The 22,184-nt window shown below is 44.8% G+C and overlaps 1 protein-coding gene across 3 annotated transcripts in view; it reads left to right on the top strand.

The window, feature by feature from the left end:
- The window catches only part of LOC115173386 (protein argonaute-3), a 52,999-nt gene that overhangs the window by 7,172 nt on the left and 23,643 nt on the right, over window positions 1–22,184 (top strand). Inside the window, exons 2-12 of one of the 3 annotated variants that reach the window (XM_029731421.1) lie at window positions 11,699–11,870; window positions 12,065–12,185; window positions 12,328–12,536; window positions 12,865–13,001; window positions 13,370–13,504; window positions 13,938–14,025; window positions 18,220–18,367; window positions 18,541–18,660; window positions 18,901–19,044; window positions 19,357–19,490; window positions 20,857–21,041. In XM_029731421.1, the coding sequence (XP_029587281.1) occupies window positions 11,699–11,870; window positions 12,065–12,185; window positions 12,328–12,536; window positions 12,865–13,001; window positions 13,370–13,504; window positions 13,938–14,025; window positions 18,220–18,367; window positions 18,541–18,660; window positions 18,901–19,044; window positions 19,357–19,490; window positions 20,857–21,041 (1,593 nt within the window). Of the gene's footprint in view, window positions 1–11,698; window positions 11,871–12,064; window positions 12,186–12,327; window positions 12,537–12,864; window positions 13,002–13,369; window positions 13,505–13,937; window positions 14,026–18,219; window positions 18,368–18,540; window positions 18,661–18,900; window positions 19,045–19,323; window positions 19,491–20,856; window positions 21,042–22,184 lie in introns of all 3 variants that reach the window. The other 2 variants (XM_029731420.1, XM_029731419.1) reach the window with 2 other exon arrangements.

Below are 22,184 nucleotides of genomic sequence, written 5' to 3'. Positions count from 1 at the left end.
TTTGGCGGTGGCACAGCCCTCCATGTGCTCGCCAGAGGTAGCCTGACTGCCATTAGGTACCGAGATGAGATCCTCAGACCCCTTGTGAGACCATATGCTGGTGCGGTTGGCCCTGGGTTTCTCCTAATGCAAGACAATGCTAGACCTCATGTGGCTGGAGTGTGTCAGCAGTTCCTGCAAGAGGAAGGCATTGTTGCTATGGACTGGCCCGCCCGTTCCCCAGACCTGAATCCAATTGAGCACATCTGGGACATCATGTCTCGCTCCATCCACCAACGCCACGTTGCACCACAGACTGTCCAGGAGTTGGCGGATGCTTTAGTCCAGGTCTGGGAGGAGATCCCTCAGACCATCCGCCACCTCATCAGGAGCATGCCCAGGTGTTGTAGGGAGGTCATACAAGCACGTGTAGGCCACACACACTACTGAGCCTCATTTTTACTTGTTTTAAGGACATTACATCAAAGTTGGATCAGCCTGTAGTGTGGTTTTCCACTTTAATTTTAAGTGTGACTCCAAATCCAGACCTCCATGGGTTGAGAAATTGGATTTCCATTGATTATTTTTGTGTGATTTTGTTGTCAGCACATTCAAGTATGTAAAGAAAAAAGTATTTAATAAGATTATTTCATTCATTCAGATCTAGGATGTGTTATTTTAGTGTTCCCTTTATTTTTTTGAGCAGTGTATTTGTACCATATAGTGTCCAGGGGCCACACCCAAACCTATTTGACCACTGAAAGTCTAGTAACACTTCCTATGACCAAGCTTTTTGTTCAAACTCATCTGTTTTGTACAGGGAATTATGTACGGTGCAATATTAAGTAGTCCAATATGAAAAATGGATTTAGGCTGATAGGCCACTCTTAAGGGCTGCAGAAGTGACGCTCCTCTGGGTGTAAACTTCAACAGTAGATGTGCTCATGCGTAGAATTGACCCCGCTTTTACTGCGACACAACGTACAGGGAATTATGTGCTGTGCGATATGGATGTCCGATATGAAAAACATTCTGAACGTAGTGCAATACAAATGGGGGAATTAACAGTGGGATTTTCTAAGGTTGATTTAATATTATACAAATAATTGTATTGTTATTGTTATTATTAGTAGCATTATAAAGTTTAGTTATTTGTATTACTGTTGTTACATGATAACTAACTATCAATCTCCATCCGGCACAGCCAGAAGAGGGGTGGTTGAAGAGGACTGGCCACCCCTCATAGCCTGGTAGGGTTCTTCCTAGGTTCTGGCCTTTCTAGGGAGTTTTTCCTAGCCACCGTGCTTCTACACCTGCATTGCTTGCTGTTTGGGGTTTTAGGCTGGGTTTCTGTACAGCACCTTGAGATATCAGCTGATGTAAGAAGGGCTTTATATATATATATATATTTGATTGATAGTAATCATATTTTTTATGCTGTTAATGTCAATATTATTTTTGCTATAAAATATTTTTTCTAATTTTTCATATTCTTAAAATTCTGTCTGCTAGCATTTCCTTGTAAAATATTATGACCATTTTGATTTATTTTTTTTTCCCGTGTGCTGCATGCTGGCGGAACGGAGGTGTTTGTTGGTTGGTTGCCTCTGCCGAGTCCCCAACATGCGGATGTTCTGGTTTTCAGGGGAAATGGAAAGAGCCTGTGACGTGACCTCTGCCGAGTCCCCAACAACCGGATGTTCTGGTTTTCAGGGGAAATGGAAAGAGAGCCTGTGACGTGACTTATGCTTTAGGACGTTAACAAGGCAACACTCCATCTTAACTCCTCCACATTTACTGGATTGGTTGAACAGTGCAGAAGAGAATCTCCCCCGACAGTATCTAGTTTCAAGCTTTTCTTTTACGCCTAAATTAGGTTTGTCGACGGCTGTCATAAGCAGGTGGCAAGTCCGTCAGGTGTGTCTAATTATCTCAAGCCCATGAGAGGCTGGCTGGCTGTTTGGGAGTTGCCTGCCTGCCTTCCACACCAGCTGGTGTCAAAGTTATTGAATAGTGCTTTTTTTAACCTTTGGCCCAGCATGGGACTCCCGATCACGGCCGGTTGTGATACAGCCCAGGATCAAACCAGGGTCTGTAGTAACATCTCCAGCACTGAGATGCAGTCCCTTAGACCGCTGCGCCATTTGGCTCGCTTAATTATCAATCAATTCAGCATGAAAGCCACAAAGTCAATGAACAATCACCTAGGGGCAGCTGCTTTGTGAGAAAAATATTTGTTGGCATACTTTTGAGCTGTCAAAACATTGAAACCAACCATGATTGGAGATGGATGATATGATTTGTGCTGTCTGCTATCTTAGCACTCATTCGACACAGTCTGGTGGATCGTCATGTTTTCCGATTTTATGCCAGTTTGATATCAAATCTTAATCTGTATTTGGTGTCTTAAATGAGGCCTGGGAGATACAGTTGGGGGGGGGTATTTGATCCCCTGCTGATTTTGTACGTTTGCCCACTTACAAAGAAATTATCAGTCTATAATTTTAATGGTAAGTTTATTTGAACAGTGAGAGACAGAATAACAACAAAAAAATCCAGAAAAACGCATGTCAAAAATGTTATAAAATTATTTGCATTTTAAATGAGGGAAATAAGTATTTGACCCCTCTGCAAAACATGACTTACCGTAATTTCCGGACTATAAGCCGCTACTTTTTTCCCACGCTTTGAACCTCGCGGCTTAAACAATGACGCGGCTAATATATGGATTTTTCCCGCTTTAAAAAAAAAAAAAACATTCTGTGACGTGCTCAGTTTTTTGGCGGCATGAAGCTTTCATTAGACCAATGAAATTGCCGAACGGGTTAAGGTCAAACAACTTTTTTGTTTACTGTTTAGATTAAATCGAGCGCTCTCAAACTTCCCATCATTCTGATTACGGTAGTCATTTTGTCACCCTCATCATGGCAAAGACACGGAGAAATGCATATGATGCAGCTTTCAAGGTGAAGGCGAATGATCTGGCTGTTGGAAAAGGAAATAGACCTGCTGCACGGGAGCTTGGTCTGGAGCAATGACTTTGTTGGTAGGCTACTGTTTACTGCTAATTTTTTATTTTTTGTTACAAGCCGTGTTTCGTTAAAGCCTGTGTAAAGTTCATTTGTTTCAATGTACCGGTTGGCACCTGCGGCTTATTTATGTTCAAAATAAGATTTTTTTTTAAATTCAGTGGGTGCGGCTTATATTCAGGTGCGCTCAATAGTCCGGAAATTACAGTAGTACTTGGTGGCAAAACCCTTGTTGGCAATCACAGTTCAGACATTTCTTGTAGTTGGCCACCAGGTTTGCACACATCTCAGGAAGGATTTTGTCCCACTCCTCTTTGCAGATCTTCTCCAAGTCATTAAGGTTTCGAGTTGTCCTGTCCCCTTGGCATAAAAACACCCACAAAGCATAATGTTTCCACCTCTATGTTTGACGGTGGGGATAGTGTTCTTGGGGTCATAGGCTCACCACCTCAAGCTGAACCTCGGCAAGACGGAGCTGCTCTTCCTCCCGGGGAAGGACTGCCCGTTCCATGATCTCGCCATCACGGTTGACAACTCCCTTGTGTCCTCCTCCCAGAGTGCTAAGAACCTTGGCGTGATCCTGGACAACACCCTGTCGTTCTCCACTAACATCAAGGCGGTGACCCGATCCTGTAGGTTCATGCTCTACAACATTCGCAGAGTACGACCCTGCCTCACACAGGAAGCGGCGCAGGTCCTAATCCAGGCACTTGTCATCTCCCGTCTGGATTACTGCAACTCGCTGTTGGCTGGGCTCCCTGCCTGTGCCATCAAACCCCTACAACTCATCCAGAACGCCGCAGCCCGTCTGGTGTTCAACCTTCCCAAGTTCTCTCACGTCACCCCGCTCCTCCGCTCTCTCCACTGGCTTCCAGTTGAAGCTCGCATCCGCTACAAGACCATGGTGCTTGCCTACGGAGCTGTGAGGGGAACGGCACCTCCGTACCTTCAGGCTCTGATCAGGCCCTACACCCAAACAAGGGCACTGCGTTCATCCACCTCTGGCCTGCTCGCCTCCCTACCTCTGAGGAAGCACAGTTCCCGCTCAGCCCAGTCAAAACTGTTCGCTGCTCTGGCACCCCAATGGTGGAACAAGCTCCCTCACGATGCCAGGACAGCGGAGTCAATCACCACCTTCCGGAGACACCTGAAACCCCACCTCTTTAAGGAATACCTGGGATAGGATAAAGTAATCCTTCTAACCCCCCCCCCTTAAAAGATTTAGATGCACTATTGTAAGTGGTTGTTCTACTGGATATTATAGGTGAATGCACCAATTTGTAAGTCGCTCTGGATAAGAGCGTCTGCTAAATGACTTAAATGTAATGTAAATAGGCAGCATTCCTCCTCCTCCACACACAGCGAGTGGAGTTGATGCCAAAGAGCTCCATTTTGGTCTCATCTGACCATAACACTTTCACCCAGTTGTCCTCTGAATCATTCAGATGTTCATTGGCAAACTTCAGACAGGCATGTATATGTGCTTTCTTGAGCAGGGGGACCTTGCAGGCGCTGCAGGATTTCAGTCCTTCATGGCTTAGTGTATTAGCAATTGTTTTCTTGGTGACTATGGTCCCAGCTGCCTTGAGATCATTAACAAGATCCTCCCGTGTAGTTCTGGGCTGATTCCTCACCGTTCCCCACGAGGTGAGATCTTGCATGGAGCCCCAGGCCGAGGGAGATTGACAGTTCTTTTGTGTTTCTTCCATTTGCGAATAATCGCACCAACTGTTGTCACCTTCTCACCAAGCTGCTTGGCGATGGTCTTGTAGCCCATTCCAGCCTTGTGTAGGTCTACAATCTTGTCCCTGACATCCTTGGAGAGCTCTTTGGTCTTGGCCATGGTGGAGAGTTTGGAATCTGATTGATTGCTTCTGTGGACAGGTGTCTTATATACAGGTAACAAACTGAGATTAGGAGCACTCCCTTTAAGAGTGTGCTCCTAATCTCAGCTCGTTACCTGTATAAAAGACACCTGGGAGCCAGAAATCTTTCTGATTGAGAGGGGGTCAAATACTTATTTCCCTCATTAACTTGCAAATCAATTTATAACATTTTTGACATGTGTTTTTCTGGATATTTTTGTTCTGTCTCTCACTGTTCAAATAAACCTACCATTAAAATTATAGACTGATCCTTTCTTTGTCAGTGGGCAAATGTACAAAATCAGCAGGGGATCAAATACTTTTTTTCCCCCACTGTAAATGCCAAATAAAGTTGCCTACTTCCTCCAAAGGACACTTTGTTGTACTGTATTTTAGTGGAATTAAAATATTTTGATACATTTTGCACCCACCAAATGACCCATGTGTGTTAACATGCCTTGAGAGAGGAGCCATAGATATAGGATACAGCTGCTGAGTGCCTGTACCTGGCTGAACACTGGCACTCACTTTGATGATCTATGTTGTATAGGCCTACAACTTCCACATGGTGTTTGTCGTGTAGGTTCCGTATGTGAAGCCAAGAGAGCCCATGATCCAGAGCTCTGTGTGGGTAGACTTGCAGCCTAAGTGTAAATGGAAGAGGATGAGAAAGAAGAGGCAGTTAGCCATCCACACCTCCATTGCCGCCCACTCTTGTACACTCGGTTGTTTCTTGTTAGGTTTAGGTTCAGTAGCTAGCTAGTTGTTTAGTAGTGCAGTCAGTGTATGAGTTAAGGTTTGAGTGTATAGGCTAATTGTGTTCCTGGCTGGCAAAACCATGCATTGTCCAACTCGACATGATTAGGTCATCTTCTTTTGAGCTGGACCCTTGATTAGGTTGGTATGTGTGTCTGTTTTTCATCTTGTCAGCATGGTCTGTGTTGCCATGGAGAAGTGGCATCTACATGGGTGCCGTTGGCATGGCAATGACACACATGGGAGCGAGTGATAGACACTGGGGACACGGCATCACAGACAGTACAATCTGACTCTACAAAACCAATGTTACAATGTACATTTGTTGATTGCTAGACATATAAATACGATTATTTATTGTTACATTTGAAACAAGGTCTAGTTGTGGCCACAACCGGACTAGATTGTGAACGACTGTTGGCAGAATGCATTGCTTGACTGCTGTGAGGGTGATGAGCACAATATCATTTGAACTGCAGCACCCCAAACAATTCATTGTCTAGTTAGTTGAGCAGAGGCTGTGTGTGTTTTGGTTCTACAAAGCTGTGTCCATCATAACATTCCATAATTAAATATTGCACAATGCGATCAATTATCGTGCAACATGCAACAATTTCACTGAGTTACAGTTCATATAAGGGAATCAGTCAATTGAAATAAATTCATTAGGCCCTCGTCTATGGATTTCACATGACTTGGAATACTAATATGCATCTGTTGGTCACAGATACCTTAAAATAAAAAAGTAAGGGCATGGATCAGAAAACCAGTCACTATCTGGTGTGACCACCATTTGCCTCATGCAGCGTGCAAAGTTGCTGGATATTGGCGGAAACTGTAACTTGCTGTTGTACACGTCGATCCAGAGCATCCCAAACATGCTCAATGGGTGATGTCTGGTGAGTATGCAGGCCATGGAAAAACTGGGACATTTTCAGCTTCCAGGAATTGTGTACAGATCCTTGTGACATGGGGTTGTGCATTATCATGCTAAAACATGAGGTGAGGACGGTGGATGAATAGCACACCAATGGGCCTCAGGATCTAGTCATGGTATCTCTGTGCATTCAAATTGCCATTGATAAAATACAATTGTGTTCGTTGTCCGTAGCTTATGCCTGCCCATACCATAACACCACCGCCAACATGGGGCACTCTGTTCACAATGTTGACATCAGCAAACTGCCCTCCCACACGATGCCATACACGCTATCTGCCATCTGCCCGGTACAGTTGAAACCGGGATTGATCTGTGAAGAGCACACTTCTTCAGCCTGCCAGTGGCCATCGAAGGTGAGCATTTGCCCACTAAAGTCAGGTATGCTGCCAAATTGCAGTCGACCGATTAATCGGAATTACCAATTAATTGGGGACGATTTCAAGTTTTCATAACAATCGGTTGTGGCCGATTTTAATTATTCTTTTTTATTAACACCTTTATTTAAATAGGTAAGTCTGTTAAGAACACATTCTTATTTTCAATGACGGCCTAGGAACGGTGGGTTAACTGCCTTGTTCAGGGGCAGAACGACAGATTTTTACCTTGTCAGCTCGAGGATTCGTTTTTGCAACCTTCTGGTTACTAGTCCAACGCTCTAACCACCTTCCTTACATTGCACTCCACGAGGAGCCTGCATGGCAGGCTGACTACCTGTTACGCGAGGGCAGCAAGAAGTCAAGGTAAGTTGCTAGCTAGCATTAAACTTATCTAATAAAAACAATCAATCTTAACATAATCACTAGTTAACTACACATGGTTGATGATATTACTAGTTTATCTAGCGTGTCCTGCGTTGCATTTTTTTCGATGCGGTCCCTGTTAATTTCTCATCGAATCACAGCCTACTTTGCCAAACGGGTGATGATTTAGCACTGTCGTTGCAGCAATGTGTACCTAACCATAAACATCAATGCCTTTCTTTAAAATCAATACACAAGTATATATTTTTAAACCTGAATATTTAGTTAATATTGCCTGCTATCATGAATTTCTTATAACTAGGGAAATTGTGTCACTTCTCTTGCGTTCCGTGCTAGCAGTCAGGGTATATGCAGCAGTTTGGGCCGCCTGGCTCGTTGCGAACTGTGTGAAGGCCATTTATTCCTAACAAAGACCGTAATTAATTTGCCAGAATTGTACATAATTATGACATAACATTGAAGGTTGTACAATGTAACAGTAATATTTAGACTTAGGAATGCCACCCGTTAGATAAAATACGGAACGGTTCCATATTTCACTGAAAGAATAAACGTTTTGTTTTCGAAATGCTAGTTTCCGGATTCGACCATATTAATGACCTAAAGCTCGTATTTCTGTGTGTTATAATTAAGTCTATTATTTGATAGAGCAGTCTGACTGAGCGATGGTAGGCAGCAGCAGGCTCGTAATCATTCATTCAAACAGCACTTTCATGCGTTTGCCAGGAGCTCTTCGCTGTGCTTCAAGCATTGAGCTGTTTATGACTTCAAGCCTATCAACTCCCGAGATTAGGCTGGTGTAACCGATGTAAAATGGCTAGCTAGTTAGCGAGGTGCGCGCTAATAGTGTTTCAAACGTCACTCGCTCTGAGACTTGGAGTAGTTGTTCCCCTTGCTCTGCAAGGGCCGCGGCTTTTGTGGAGCGATGGATAACGATGTTTCGAGGGTGGCTGTTGTCGATGTGTTCCTGGTTCGAGCCCAGGTAGGGGCGAGAAGAGGGACGAAAGCTATACTGTTACACTGGCAATACTAAAGTGCCTATAAGAACATCCAATAGTCAAAGGTATATGAAATGCAAATGGTATAGAGAGAGAGAAATAGTCCTATAATTCCTATAATAACTACAACCTAAAACTTCTTACCCGGTAATATTGAAGACTCATGTTAAAAGGAACCACCAGCTTTCATATGTTCTCATGTTCTGAGCAAGGAACTTAAACGTTAGCTTATTTACATGGCACATATTGCACTTTTACTTTCTTCTCCAACACTTTGTTTTTGCATTATTTAAACCAAATTGAACATGTTTCATTATTTATTTGAGGCTAAATTGATTTTATTGATGTATTATTATATTAAGTTATTCATTCAGTATTGTTGAAATTGTCATTATTACAAACAAAAAAAAGAAGAAATCGGCCGATTTATCGGTACCGGCTTTTTTGGGTCCTCCAATAATCGGTATCAGCGTTTGGGGGGGGAAAAAGCATAATCGGTCGACCTCTGGTCAAGACCCTGGTGAGAACGACGAGCATGCAGATGAGCTTCCCTGAGTTTCTGACAGTTTGTGTAGAAATTCTTAAGTTGGGAAAACCCACAGTTTAATCAGCTGTCAGGTTGCTGGATATTGGTTGGTCTCAGACGAACCCGCAGGTGAAGAAGGCAGATGTGGAGGTCACGGGCTGGTGTGGTTACACGCGTCTGCAGTTGAGGCTGGGGATGTAAACAAATGAGAGAAATATGCTTTTTGTGCATATGGAATATTTCTGGGTTCTTTTATTTCAGCATATGAAAAATGGGACCAACACTTTACATGTTGCGTTTATATTTTTGAGTATTCCCTACAATACTTTTACTCTGGTACCCAGAATAGTTTTTGCTCTATAAGCCAACATGTATTCCACCGATTCTAGTCGATTGCCAAACATTTCTGTAAAGAAAACAACCTTGCATGTTGTGTTTTATATTTTTGTTCAGTATATTTTGCCTGTGCACATACAGTGAGGGGGGAAAAGTATTTGATCCCCTGCTGATTTTGTACGTTTGCCCACTGACAAAGAAATGATCAGTCTATAATTTTAATGGTAGGTTTATTTGAACAGTGAGAGACAGAATAACAAAAAATCCAGAAAAACATGTCAAAAAGCATGTCAAAAATGTTATAAATTAATTTGCATTTTAATGAGGGAAATAAGTATTTGACCCCCCTCTCAATCAGAAAGATTTCTGGCTCCCAGGTGTCTTTTTATACAGGTAACGAGCTGAGATTAGGAGCACACTCTTAAAGGGAGTGCTCCTAATCTCAGTTTGTTACCTGTATATAAGACACCTGTCCACAGAAGCAATCAATCAGATTCCAAACTCTCCACCATGGCCAAGACCAAAGAGCTCTCCAAGGATGTCAGGGACAAGATTGTAGACCTACACAAGGCTGGAATGGGCTACAAGACCATCGCCAAGCAGCTTGGTGAGAAGGTGACAACAGTTGGTGCGATTATTCGCAAATGGAAGAAACACAAAGGAACTGTCAATCTCCCTCGGCCTGGGGCTCCATGCAAGATCTCACCTCGTGGGGAACGGTGAGGAATCAGCCCAGAACTACACGGGAGGATCTTGTTAATGATCTCAAGGCAGCTGGGACCATAGTCACCAAGACAACAATTGCTAACACACTACGCCATGAAGGACTGAAATCCTACAGCGCCTGCAAGGTCCCCCTGCTCAAGAAAGCACATATACATGCCTGTCTGAAGTTTGCCAATGAACATCTGAATGATTCAGAGGACAACTGGGTGAAAGTGTTATGGTCAGATGAGACCAAAATGGAGCTCTTTGGCATCAACTCCACTCGCTGTGTTTGGAGGAGGAGGAATGCTGCCTATGACCCCAAGAACACTATCCCCACCGTCAAACATAGAGGTGGAAACATTATGCTTTGTGGGTGTTTTTATGCCAAGGGGACAGGACAACTCGAAACCTTAATGACTTGGAGAAGATCTGCAAAGAGGAGTGGGACAAAATCCTTCCTGAGATGTGTGCAAACCTGGTGGCCAACTACAAGAAACGTCTGAACTGTGATTGCCAACAAGGGTTTTGCCACCAAGTACTACTGTAATTTCCGGACTATTGAGCGCACCTGAATATAAGCCGCACCCACTGAATTTAAAAAAAAAATCTTATTTTGAACATAAATAAGCCGCAGGTGCCAACCGGTACATTGAAACAAATGAACTTTACACAGGCTTTAACGAAACACGGCTTGTAACAAAAAATAAAAAATTAGCAGTAAACAGTAGCCTACCAACAAAGTCATTGCTCCAGACCAAGCTCCCGTGCAGCAGGTCTATTTCCTTTTCCAACAGCCAGATCATTCGCCTTCACCTTGAAAGCTGCATCATATGCATTTCTCCGTGTCTTTGCCATGATGAGGGTGACAAAATGACTACCGTAATCAGAATGATGGGAAGTTTGAGAGCGCTCGATTTAATCTAAACAGTAAACAAAAAAGTTGTTTGACCTTAAACCCGTTCGGCAATTTCATTGGTCTAATGAAAGCTTCATGCCGCCAAAAAACTGAGCACGTCACAGAATGTTTTTTTTTTTTTTTTTTAAAGCGGGAAAAATCCATATATTAGCCGCGTCATTGTTTAAGCCGCGAGGTTCAAAGCGTGGGAAAAAAGTAGCGGCTTATAGTCCGGAAATTACGGTAAGTCATGTTTTGCAGAGGGGTCAAATACTTATTTCCCTCATTTAAAATGCAAATCATTTTATAACATTTTTGATATGCGTTTTTCTAGATTTTTTTGTTGTTATTCTGTCTCTCACTGTTCAAATAAACCTACCATTAAAATTATAGACTGATCATTTCTTTGTCAGTGGGAAAACATACAAAATCAGCAGGGGATCAAATACTTTTTTCCCTCACTGTATATTACAGTCATTTGTTGGTTGGATCACCTCTCCTGAGTCACCGGAGGAGCGCGTGCTGTAGAATTCATTGAGGCCAGCAGGTCAAACGAACGACTAAAATTAACAAGTCACTCAAATACAAACCATGACTCTCGAGTCAGTAGAAAGAGTAGTTAAAAAAGAACGAATCCTTCACCAACTACACGTCACTAGTGTCATGTCTTTTGTGTCTGTGTGTCAGAGTAGTTAGTGTGCGGCTCATCTGAGTTGTAAGTGTGGGTAGTGTGTGGTTTTGTGATGTCATGGTTACCGGAGTGGTTTTCGACGAGGCTGTCATGAAAGCGCTTTGGTAGAGTATGGGTGTAGTGTGGCTGGCACACCCTTACTATACTCTCCAACAAAGTTTGTGTTAGTCAGGAGAATTCTCACTCACTCTTACTCTCAACCTCCTCTTTTTAGGAGATGTTGGGGCCCAGGCCCTGTTCTCAGTTCCGCGGCGGCCTGGCTTTGGCACCATGGGGAAGCCTATCAAGCTTCTGGCCAATTGCTTCCAGGTGGATATCCCCAAGATGGACATCTACCTCTATGAAGTAGACATCAATCCCGAGAAGTGCCCGCGTCGCGTCAACAGGTATACAAGCTGCGCTTGATCAAACCCACAGACCTATCATATGTGTGAACATTCTCAAAACAACACAAACTGGCTGCAGCTCTTTCATGTGATCACATGAACTATACTCAGCATCACTTTACCCACATTAAAGACCAGGGTTATGGATCAGTGCTGGCGTGTCGATTATATTTGTCTCTCTGGTGCCCCTATAGGGAGGTGGTGGACTCCATGGTGAAGCACTTCAAGGTGACCATCTTTGGGGACCGAAGGCCAGTCTATGATGGGAAGAGGAGCCTCTACACAGCCAACCCCCTACCAGTCGCCACAGCAGGGGTGAGATGCGCGCGCACACACACACACACACACACACGCACAATAACATTTGTAGTGTAATTTACCATATTGAATGTCAGATGGGTGTTCTGGTGATTCATTGAGTTGCCATAGAAGTTCAAGCTATCTATATTCTCCTCAGGTGGATCTGGATGTCACCCTGCCAGGGGAGGGGGGTAAGGATCGCCCCTTCAAAGTGTCCATCAGGTTTGTGTCGCTAGTCAGCTGGCACCTGCTGCACGAGGTCCTGACAGGGCGCACCATGCCTGAGCCCTTGGAGCTGGACAAGCCCATCAGCACCAACCCTGTCCACGCTGTGGACGTGGTGCTGCGACACCTGCCCTCCATGAAGTGAGTCACTGCCGCCCTACTGGACAGCAGTGGCATTACAGATTTCTCTTTATGTATGGGCCTAGGAGTGTTCATGTACTATAGAACTGCTGTCAGAAGCTCTTTGCTGGGTTTTTCCAGATGTGGAACAAGCTATTCTGTTGGTTGTGTAATTTAAGAGTGTGTATTTATCAACACTCATAGTCCAGAATATAGTAGTAGTTTATAGTATAGATTCTTTCAAAAAAGATATACAACCTAATGAAGCTATGTCTTGAATAAAACATGAGTAGACTAATTCAATACATTTTCTGGCTGTGAAAGGTGACCCTCTCTTTCTTCTCCCTAGGTATACCCCAGTGGGGCGCTCCTTCTTCTCCTCCCCTGAGGGTTACGACCATCCCCTGGGCGGGGGCAGGGAGGTGTGGTTCGGCTTCCACCAGTCGGTGCGGCCCGCCATGTGGAAGATGATGCTCAACATTGACGGTGAGGGCCTTTTCCCTTGACTGTAAGGAACATGGACAATAATAATGTATTCTTCACTGGTGGCAGGGACTTGTTTCTTTCCATGTTGTCTGGATGACAATGATGTAGCATCTCAGTCAGTCGCTGATGTCTGTGTTTAGTTGCATTTTGTTTAGTCAGTCATGTCTTTGATTGGTCCAAATGATATAGAATTCAGCCTATCCCTCACACTTTCTCAGAATTTGATCCTTAGCTGAATTCGAAGTCCCTGATTTTTAAATTTACATATTCTAACTCTTGCTATTTGAATTTGGTTGTTGACTATCATAACATGGATCTTAAGCCGCATTCAAGTACCTTATTTTAATTTGACCACTTCTCCTCTGTAGTATCGGCCACGGCTTTCTACAAGGCCCAGCCGGTGATCCAGTTCATGTGTGAGGTCCTGGACATCCATAACATAGACGAGCAGCCCCGGCCCCTCACCGACTCCCACAGGGTAAAGTTCACCAAAGAGATCAAAGGTATGCAGAGTGACGTCACCACCACCACCCCAGGCACAACAATGCTAACTAACACTTTAATGGAACACATTGCTAGATTCCTTGCATCACTATTGAAATCCAATGTTTTTGTCATAACTTTGTTTTGGTTGTAGGGATATTGGTATTGTGTGAGTTCACTCATTCCTTTCTGTATTGCTGAATCCTTTTTTACTGAACAAAAATATAAGCTCAACAATTGAAATAAATTCATTAGACCCTAATCTATGGATTTCACATGAATGGGCAGGGGCGCATTCATGGGTGGGCTTGGGAGGGCATAGGCCCACCCACTTGGGAGTGGGACTGCACCCCTGCCCAGTCATGTGAAATACATAGATTAGGGCCATAATTAATTTTGAATGAATAGTTATTCTCAAACATATGCACCTCCTCCTTGCTTTGCTGTGTCCAGGTCTGAAGGTGGAAGTGACCCACTGCGGGACGATGCGGAGGAAGTACAGAGTGTGTAACGTGACCCGCCGCCCTGCCAGCCACCAGACGTGAGTACCTATACACAGAGAGACAGGGATATGTGTAGTTCGGCGGCAAGCAGACCAGAAGTTAAGAACGTTGGCCCAGTAACCAAATCCCCAAGCCGACTAGGTGAAAAATCTGTTGATTATGCCCTTAAGCAAGGCACTTAACCCTGATTGCTCCTGTACGTTGCTCTGGATAAAATTTCAAATATCACAATGTAGGGTAACTCTGACATAGCCTGGACCGAAGCCTTGAATTGCCTCTAAATTGGACTAATGGGCAGCTTCCTGTATATATATAACACAATAGAAAAATCTATGTACAGTGTGCGCAAATGTAGTAAGATTAGGGAGGTAAGGCAATAAATAGGCCATAGTGGCGAAATAATTACAATTTAGCATTAACACTGGAGTGATAGATGTGCAAGTGTGGATACTGGGGTGCAAAAGAGCAAAAATAAATAACAATATGGGGATGAGGTAGTTAGGTGTGCTATTTACAGATTGGCTGTGTACAGGTACAGTGATCGGTAAGCTGCTCTGACAGCTGATGCTTAAAGTTAGTGAGGGAGATGTGTCTTCAGCTTCAGTGAATTTTGCAATTCATTCCAGTCATTGGCAGCAGAGAACTGGAAGGAAAGTCGGCCAAAGTAGGTGTTGGCTTCGGGGATGACCAGTGAGATATACCTGCTGGAGCGCCTGCTACGGGTGGGTGTTGCTATGGTGACCAGTGAGCAGAGATAAGGCGGGGCTTTACCTAGCAAAGACTTATAGATGACCTGGAGCTAGTGGGTTCGGCGACGAATATGAAGCGAGGGCCAGCCAAACGAGAGCATACAGGTCGCAGTGGTGGGTAGTATATGGAGCTTTGGTGACAGAACGGATGGCACTGTGATAGACTACATCCAATTTGCTGAGTAGAGTATTGGAGGCTATTTTGTAAATGACATCGCCGAAGTCGAGGATCGGTAGAATGGTCAGTTTTACGAGGGTATGTTTGGCAGCATGAGTGAAGGATGCTTTGTTGCAAAATAGGAAGCTGATTCTAGATGTAATTTTGGAATGGAGATGCTTAATGTGAGTCTGGAAGGAGAGTTCACAGTCTAACCAGACACCTAGGTACATTCTAAGTCCGAACCGTCCAAAGTAGTGATGCTAGTCGGGCAGGCGGGTGCGGGCAGCGATTGGTTGAAGAGCATCCATTTAGTTTGACTAGCATTTAAGAGCAGTTGGAGGCCACGGAAGGAGTGTTGTATGGCATTGAAGCTTGTTTGGAGGTTTGTTAACACGGTGTCCAAAGAAGGGCCAAATGTATACAGAATGGTGTTGTCTGCATAGAAGTGGATCAGAGAATCATCAGCAGCAAGAGCGACATCATTGATATATACAGAGAAAAGAGTCAGCCCAAGAATTGAACCCTGTGCCACCCCCATAGACTGCCAGAGGTCCGGACAACAGGCCCTCTGATTTGGCACACTGAACTCTATCTGAGAAGTAGGTGGTGAACCAGGCGAGGAAGTAATTTGAGAAACCAAGGCTATTGAGTCTGCCGATAAGAATGCGGTGATTGACAGAGTCGAATGCCTTGGCCAGGTTGATGAATACAGCTGCACAGTACTGTCTTTTATCGATGGCGGTTATGATATCGTTTAGGACCTTGAGCGTTGCTGAGGTGCACCCATGACCAGCTCAGAAACCAGATTGCATAGCAGAGAAGGTACGGTGGGATTCGAAATGGTCGGTGATCTGTTTGTTAACTTGGATTTTGAAGATTTTAGAAAGGCAGGGCAGGATGGATATAGGTCTATAACAGTTTGGGTCTAGAGTGTCTCCCCCTTTGAAGAGGGGGATGACCGAGGCAGCTTTCCAATCTTTAGGGATCTCAGAAGATACGAAAGAGGGGTTGAACAGGCTAGTAATGGGGATTGCAACAATTGCGGCGGATAATTTTAGAAAGTGTGTCCAGATTGTCTAGCCCAGCTGATTTGTAGGGGTCCAGATTTTGCAGCTCTTTCAGAACATCAGCTATCTGGATTTGGGTGAAGGAGACGCGGGGGGGCTTGGGCAAGTTGCTGCAGGGGAAAGCTGTTGGCCGGGGTAGGGGTAGCCAGGTGGAAAGCATGGCCAGCCGTAGAAAAATGCTTATTGAAATTCTCGATTATCGTAGATTTTATCGGCGGTGACAGTGTTTCCTAGCCTCAGTTCAGTGGGCAGCTGGGAGGAGGTGCTCTTATTCTCCATGGACTTTAGTGTCCCAAAACTTTTTGGAGTTTGTGCTACAGGATGCAAATTTCTGTTTGAAAAAGCTAGCCTTTGCTTTCCTAACTGACTGTGTATATTGGTTCCTAACTTCCCTGAAAAGTTGCATATCGCGGGGCCTATTCGATGCTAATGCAGTATGCCACAAGATGTTTTTGTGCTGGTCAAGGACAGTCGAGTGAACCAAGGGCTATATCTGTTCTTAGTTCTACATTTTTTGAATGGGGCATGCTTATTTAAGATTGGGAGGAAAGCACTTTTAAAGAATAACCACTGACGGAATGAGGTCAGTATCCTTCCAGAATACCCAGGCCAGGTTGATTAGAAAGGCCTGCTCGCTGAAGTGTTTTAGGGAGCATTTGACAGTGATGAGGAGTGGTCGTTTGACCGTGGACCCATTACGGACGCAGGCAATGAGGCAGTGTTTGCTGAGGTCCTGGTTGAAGACGGCAGAGATGCATTTAGAGGGCAAGTTGGTCAGGATAATATCTCTGAGGGTGCCCGTGTTTACGGATTTAGGGTTGTACCTAGTAGATTCCTTGATAATTTGTGAGATTGAGGGCATCTAGCTTAGATTGTAGGACGGCCGGGGTGTTAAGCGTATCTCAGTTTAGGTCACCTATCAGTGCGAACTCTGAAGATAGATGGGGGGCAATCAATTCACATATGGGCAGAGTGTGGTCTATAGCAAGCGGCAACGGTGAGAGACTTGTTTCTGGAAAGGTGGATTTTTTAAAGTAGAAGCTCGAACTGTTTGGGCACAGACCTGGATAGTATGACACAACTCTTCAGGCTATCTCTGCAGTAGATTGCAACTCCACCCCCTTTGGCAGTTCTATCTTGACGGAAAATGTTGTCGTTGGGGATGGAAATTTCAGAATTGTTGGTGGCCTTCCTAAGCCAGGATTCAGACACGGCTAGGATATCAGGGTTGGCGGAGTGTGTTAAAGCAGTGAATAAAACAAAGTTAGGGAGGAGGCTTCTGATATTAACATGCATGAAACCAAGGCTTTTACGGTTACAGAAGTCAACAAATGAGAGCGCCTGGGAAATAGGTGTGGTACTGGGGGCTACAGGGCCTGGATTAACCTCTACATCACCAGAGTAGGATAAGGGTACGGCTAAGGGCTATAAGAACTGGTCGTCTAGTGCGCTGGAGCAGATTTCTGGGCATGGTAGAATGGATTCAGGGCATAATGTATAGACAATGGTATAGTAGGATGTGTGTACAGTGGAGGTAAACCTAGGCGTTGAGTGACAATGAGAGAGATTGCAATTCTGGAGGCGCCAGGTGAGGTCTCCACGTGTGGGGGGTGGGCTATCTAAGGCGTTTTGATCGGGACTGGGGGCAGTGAAATAAAACAATAAGTACTAACCGAGACAGCAGTAGACAAGGCATATTGACATTAGAGAGAGGCATAGAGCAGTCACGGGTGTTGATCGGGAGAGGTAAGACAACAACTGGTAAATGGCGATGAATGGGCAGAGAGGGTCAGTTAGGTACGCACAGGACCTGAGTTCGAGGCTGGGGCCGACAGATAAACAGAGGCCTGCTGGACTATTCACTAACGCAGTACATCAGCTGTGTAGCCGAGTGATCATAGGGTCCAATGAGCAGCAATAGGTGAGTCAGGGAGCCGTTTGGTAGTTGCTACTACGCCAGGCGAGCGGGAAACGACGGCGTTCAGAAAGCTAGCGGACCAGGGCTAGCGGATGGGTCTTCGGCGACATCGCAACGGAAAAGCCTGTTGAAACCACATCGGACGATTAATTCGGCAGACCAGTCGTGATGGATTAAGTCTAAAAAGCAAGCTCAATGGAGAATCCCCATTGAATATGCTTTTTGATCAAGGACTTCTCTTAATCTGTGTCCCGAGAAACCACCCCTAAGAGTTGAACATGAAAACTAGATGAGCACAAAGACCCAAAACTCCATGTTTCTCTTTTCTGAACCCCCAGGTTCCCCCTGCAGCTGGAGAATGGTCAGACAGTGGAGCGCACGGTGGCCCAGTACTTCAGAGAGAAGTACAGCTTGCAGCTGAAGTACCCCCACCTCCCCTGCCTCCAGGTGGGCCAGGAGCAGAAACACACCTACCTGCCCCTGGAGGTGAGTACCAATAATACTATTGCCATTGGCTCTTTGTAGAGCCTTGAGTTATTGTCTTTCCTGGTCAGATCATCTGCTCAGGATAAACTCAGGGCCCTAAGCATAAAACTGTACCAATACAGCTCTCTACTGTATTAAATTACTTGAACTCACATTCCTATGTCTCCTTGCAGGTGTGCAACATAGTAGCTGGCCAGCGCTGTATTAAAAAACTCACTGATAACCAGACGTCCACCATGATCAAAGCCACGGCCCGCTCTGCCCCAGACAGACAGGAGGAGATCAGCAGGCTGGTGAGTACTGTCTATAGCGCCCTCCAATGACTGGGAGGTATTACGACTATTGAGTGACATGTCTATATAGTTAATCATACTAATTGATTGTATTGATATACTGCTTTTCCAGATGCTCAAAGCGCTTACATACTGTAGTAAGTCTGGAAACTCGCCTCATCCACCATCAAACTAATGATTTCCTGTTTTGCTACTACCCCTCTCTCTATCCTCCTCTATCATTCCCCTCTCTGTGTCCAGGTGCGGAGTGCGAACTATGAGGTGGACCCGTTCGTCCAGGAGTTCCAGTTCCGCGTGCGTGACGAGATGGCGCAGGTGACGGGCCGTGTGCTGCCAGCCCCCGGGCTGCAGTACGGCGGCAGGGTGAGCTCGGAACACTTCATGGTATCTACCCTTTAAATCATCCTTCATCTGCATGTCTCTGTGCACGTCTGTGATTTAGCTTCACCAGCTCTCTTTCTTGCCCCTGGTTCTTTCACTTTTGTCGCTTTTGACAAACTGTCTACTTCTACCACCATTTCACCCACCTCTGTTTTTATTCTCTTCTACTTTTCTTGTGTGAAGGCTATGACAAATGGCATGACAGTGTTTTTAGATACATTAAATGATACTCTCCCCCCTTCTGTGTGTGTGTGTGTGTGTGTGTGTGTGTGTGTGTGTCAGCCCCAGCAGGTGAACCCTGTGGTGTCTTTGCAGAACCGCACGGTGGCCACGCCCAGCCACGGCGTGTGGGACATGAGGGGCAAACAGTTCCACACCGGGGTGGAGATCAAGATGTGGGCAATCGCCTGCTTCGCCACGCAGAGGCAGTGTCGCGAGGAGATCCTCAAGTGAGTGCTGTCTGTCTCATACATGCAGGCATATACTGTACATCATAAACACACACAGACAGACAGAGAGGTCTCTGTTTCAACAGTTAAATACTCAGTACAATGCAATAATATACATACAAATATTATTATCATATCTGTTATTTCACATTTATTACACTGAACAAAAGTATAAACGCAACCTGTAACAATTTCAAAGATTTTACTGAGTTACATATAGTTCATATAAGGAAATCAGTCAATTGAAATAAATAAATTAGGCCCTAATCTATGGATTTCACATGACTGGGAATACAGATATGCATTTGTTGGTAACAAATACCTTAATAAAAAAATAAAAAAGGTAGGGGCTTGGATCAGAACACCAGTCTATATCTGGTGTGAGCACCATTTGCCTTGTGTAGCGTGACACCTCTCTTTTGCATGGAGTTGATCAGGCTGTTGATTGTGGCCTGTGGAAGGTTGTCCCACTCTTCAATGGCTGTGAGGAGTTGCTGGATATTGGCGGGAACTGGAACACGCTGTCGTACACGTCACCTCATGCTGAAACATGAGGTGATGGTGGGGAATGAATGGCACGACAATGGGCCTCAGGATTACGTCACGGTATCTCTGTATTCAAATTGCCAACAATATAATGCAATTGTGTTCGTTGTCCGTAGCCTATGGCTGCCCATACCAGCACTCAGATAAGCTTCGCTGAGAATTTTGGTTGTGCAAACCCAGAGTTTTATCAGCTGTCTGGGTGGCTGGTCTCAGACGATCCAGCAGGTGAAGAAGCTGGATGTGCAGGTCCTGGACTTGTATGTTTACAGGTGGTCTGCGGTTGTGAGGCCGGTTGGAATTACTGCCAAATTCTCTAAAACAACGTTGGAGGCAGTTTATGGTACATAAATGAACATTCAATTCTCTGGCAACAGCTCTGGTGTACATTCCTGCAGTCAGCATGCCAATTGCACACTCCCTCAGGACTTGAGACATCTGTGACATTGTGTTTGACAAAACTGCACATTTTACAGTGGCCTGTTTTAATCAGCTTCTTGATGTGCCACACCTTTCAAGTGAATGGATTATCTTGGCGAAGGAGAAATACATTTGTGCACAAAATTTAATAGAAATAAGCTTTTTTGTGCATATGGAAAATGTCAGGGATCTTCTATATCATGTGCATGGGAAACATGGGACCAACACTTTACATGTTGCATTTTATGTATTTTTCCAGTATGATTTATTTGGGTTGGTTTCTGCCACACTTTGTCTCTCTGTGTGTCCGTCCATATCGTCTCTTTGGGTCCCTTCGTCCTCGCTCTCCTTCTCATCCTCTTTCTCCTTCTCGTCCTCTCTCTTCTTCCCTCTGTCTCTCCAGGGGTTTCACTGACCAGCTGCGTAAGATCTCTAAGGATGCTGGGATGCCCATCCAGGGCCAGCCATGTTTCTGTAAATACGCCCAGGGATCAGACAGCGTGGAGCCCATGTTCAGGCACCTGAAGAACACCTACACTGGCCTGCAGCTCATCATCGTCATCTTACCTGGGAAGACCCCTGTCTATGGTACGGTCCCAGACTAGACACTGTTTCAAGTAGACACCCTTTGCTTTGATGACAGCTTTGCACGCTCTTGGCATTCTCTCAACCAGCTTCACCTGGAATGCTTTTCCAACAGTCTTGAAGGAGTTCCCACATGCTGAGCACTTGTTGGCTGCTTTTCCATCAATGTGGTCCAACTCATCCCAAACCATCTCAATTGGGGTGAGGTCGGGTGATTGTGCAGGCCAGGTCATCTGATGCAGCACTCCATCACGCTCCTTCGTCAAATAGCCCTTACACAGCCTGGAGGTGTGTTGGGTCATTGTCCAATTGAAAAACAAATGATAGTCCCACTAAGCGCAAACCAGATGGGATAGCGTATCGCTGCAGAATGCTGTGGTAGACATGCTGGTTCAGTGTGCCTTGAATTCTAAATAAATCACAGTGTCACCAGCAAAGCACCCCCACACCTCCTCCTCTATGCTTCACAGTGTGAACCACACATGCGGGAACCACACACCTACTCTGCGTCTCACAAAGACACGGTGGTTAGAACCAAAAATCTCACATTTGGACTCATCAGTCCAAAGGACAGATTTCCACTAGTCTAATGTCCATTGCTTTCTTGGCCCAAGCAAGTCTATTCTTCTTATTGGTGTCTTTTAGTAGGGGTTTCTTTGCAGCAATTCAACCATGAAGGCCTGATTCACGCAGCCTCCTCTGAACAGTTGATGTTGAGATGTGTCTGTTACTTGAACTCTGAAGCATTATTTGGGCTGGTTTATGTGACTGCACTTGAAGAAACTTTCAAAGTTCTTGAAACTTTCCTGAATGACTGACCTTCATGTCTTAAAGTAATGATGGACTGTTGTTTTTCTTTGCTTATTCCATATTATGGCAAGGTCTTTTACCAAATAGCCCCATCTTCTGTATACTACCCCTACCTTGTCACAACACAACTGATTGTCTCAAATGCATTAAGAAGGAAAGAAATTTAAACAAATTAACAAGGCACACCTGTTAATTGAAATGCATTCCAGGTGACTACCTCATGAAGCTGGTTGACAGAACGCCAAGAGTGTGTAAAGCTGTCATCAAGGCTAAGGGTGGCTACTTTGAAGATTCTCAAATATATAGAGTACCAGTCAAAAGTTTGGACACACCATA

This window comes from Salmo trutta, chromosome 34, assembly GCF_901001165.1.
Source record: "Salmo trutta chromosome 34, fSalTru1.1, whole genome shotgun sequence".
NCBI classification, from domain to species: domain Eukaryota; kingdom Metazoa; phylum Chordata; class Actinopteri; order Salmoniformes; family Salmonidae; genus Salmo; species Salmo trutta.
This window is presented reverse-complemented; position numbering and strand designations above follow the sequence as displayed.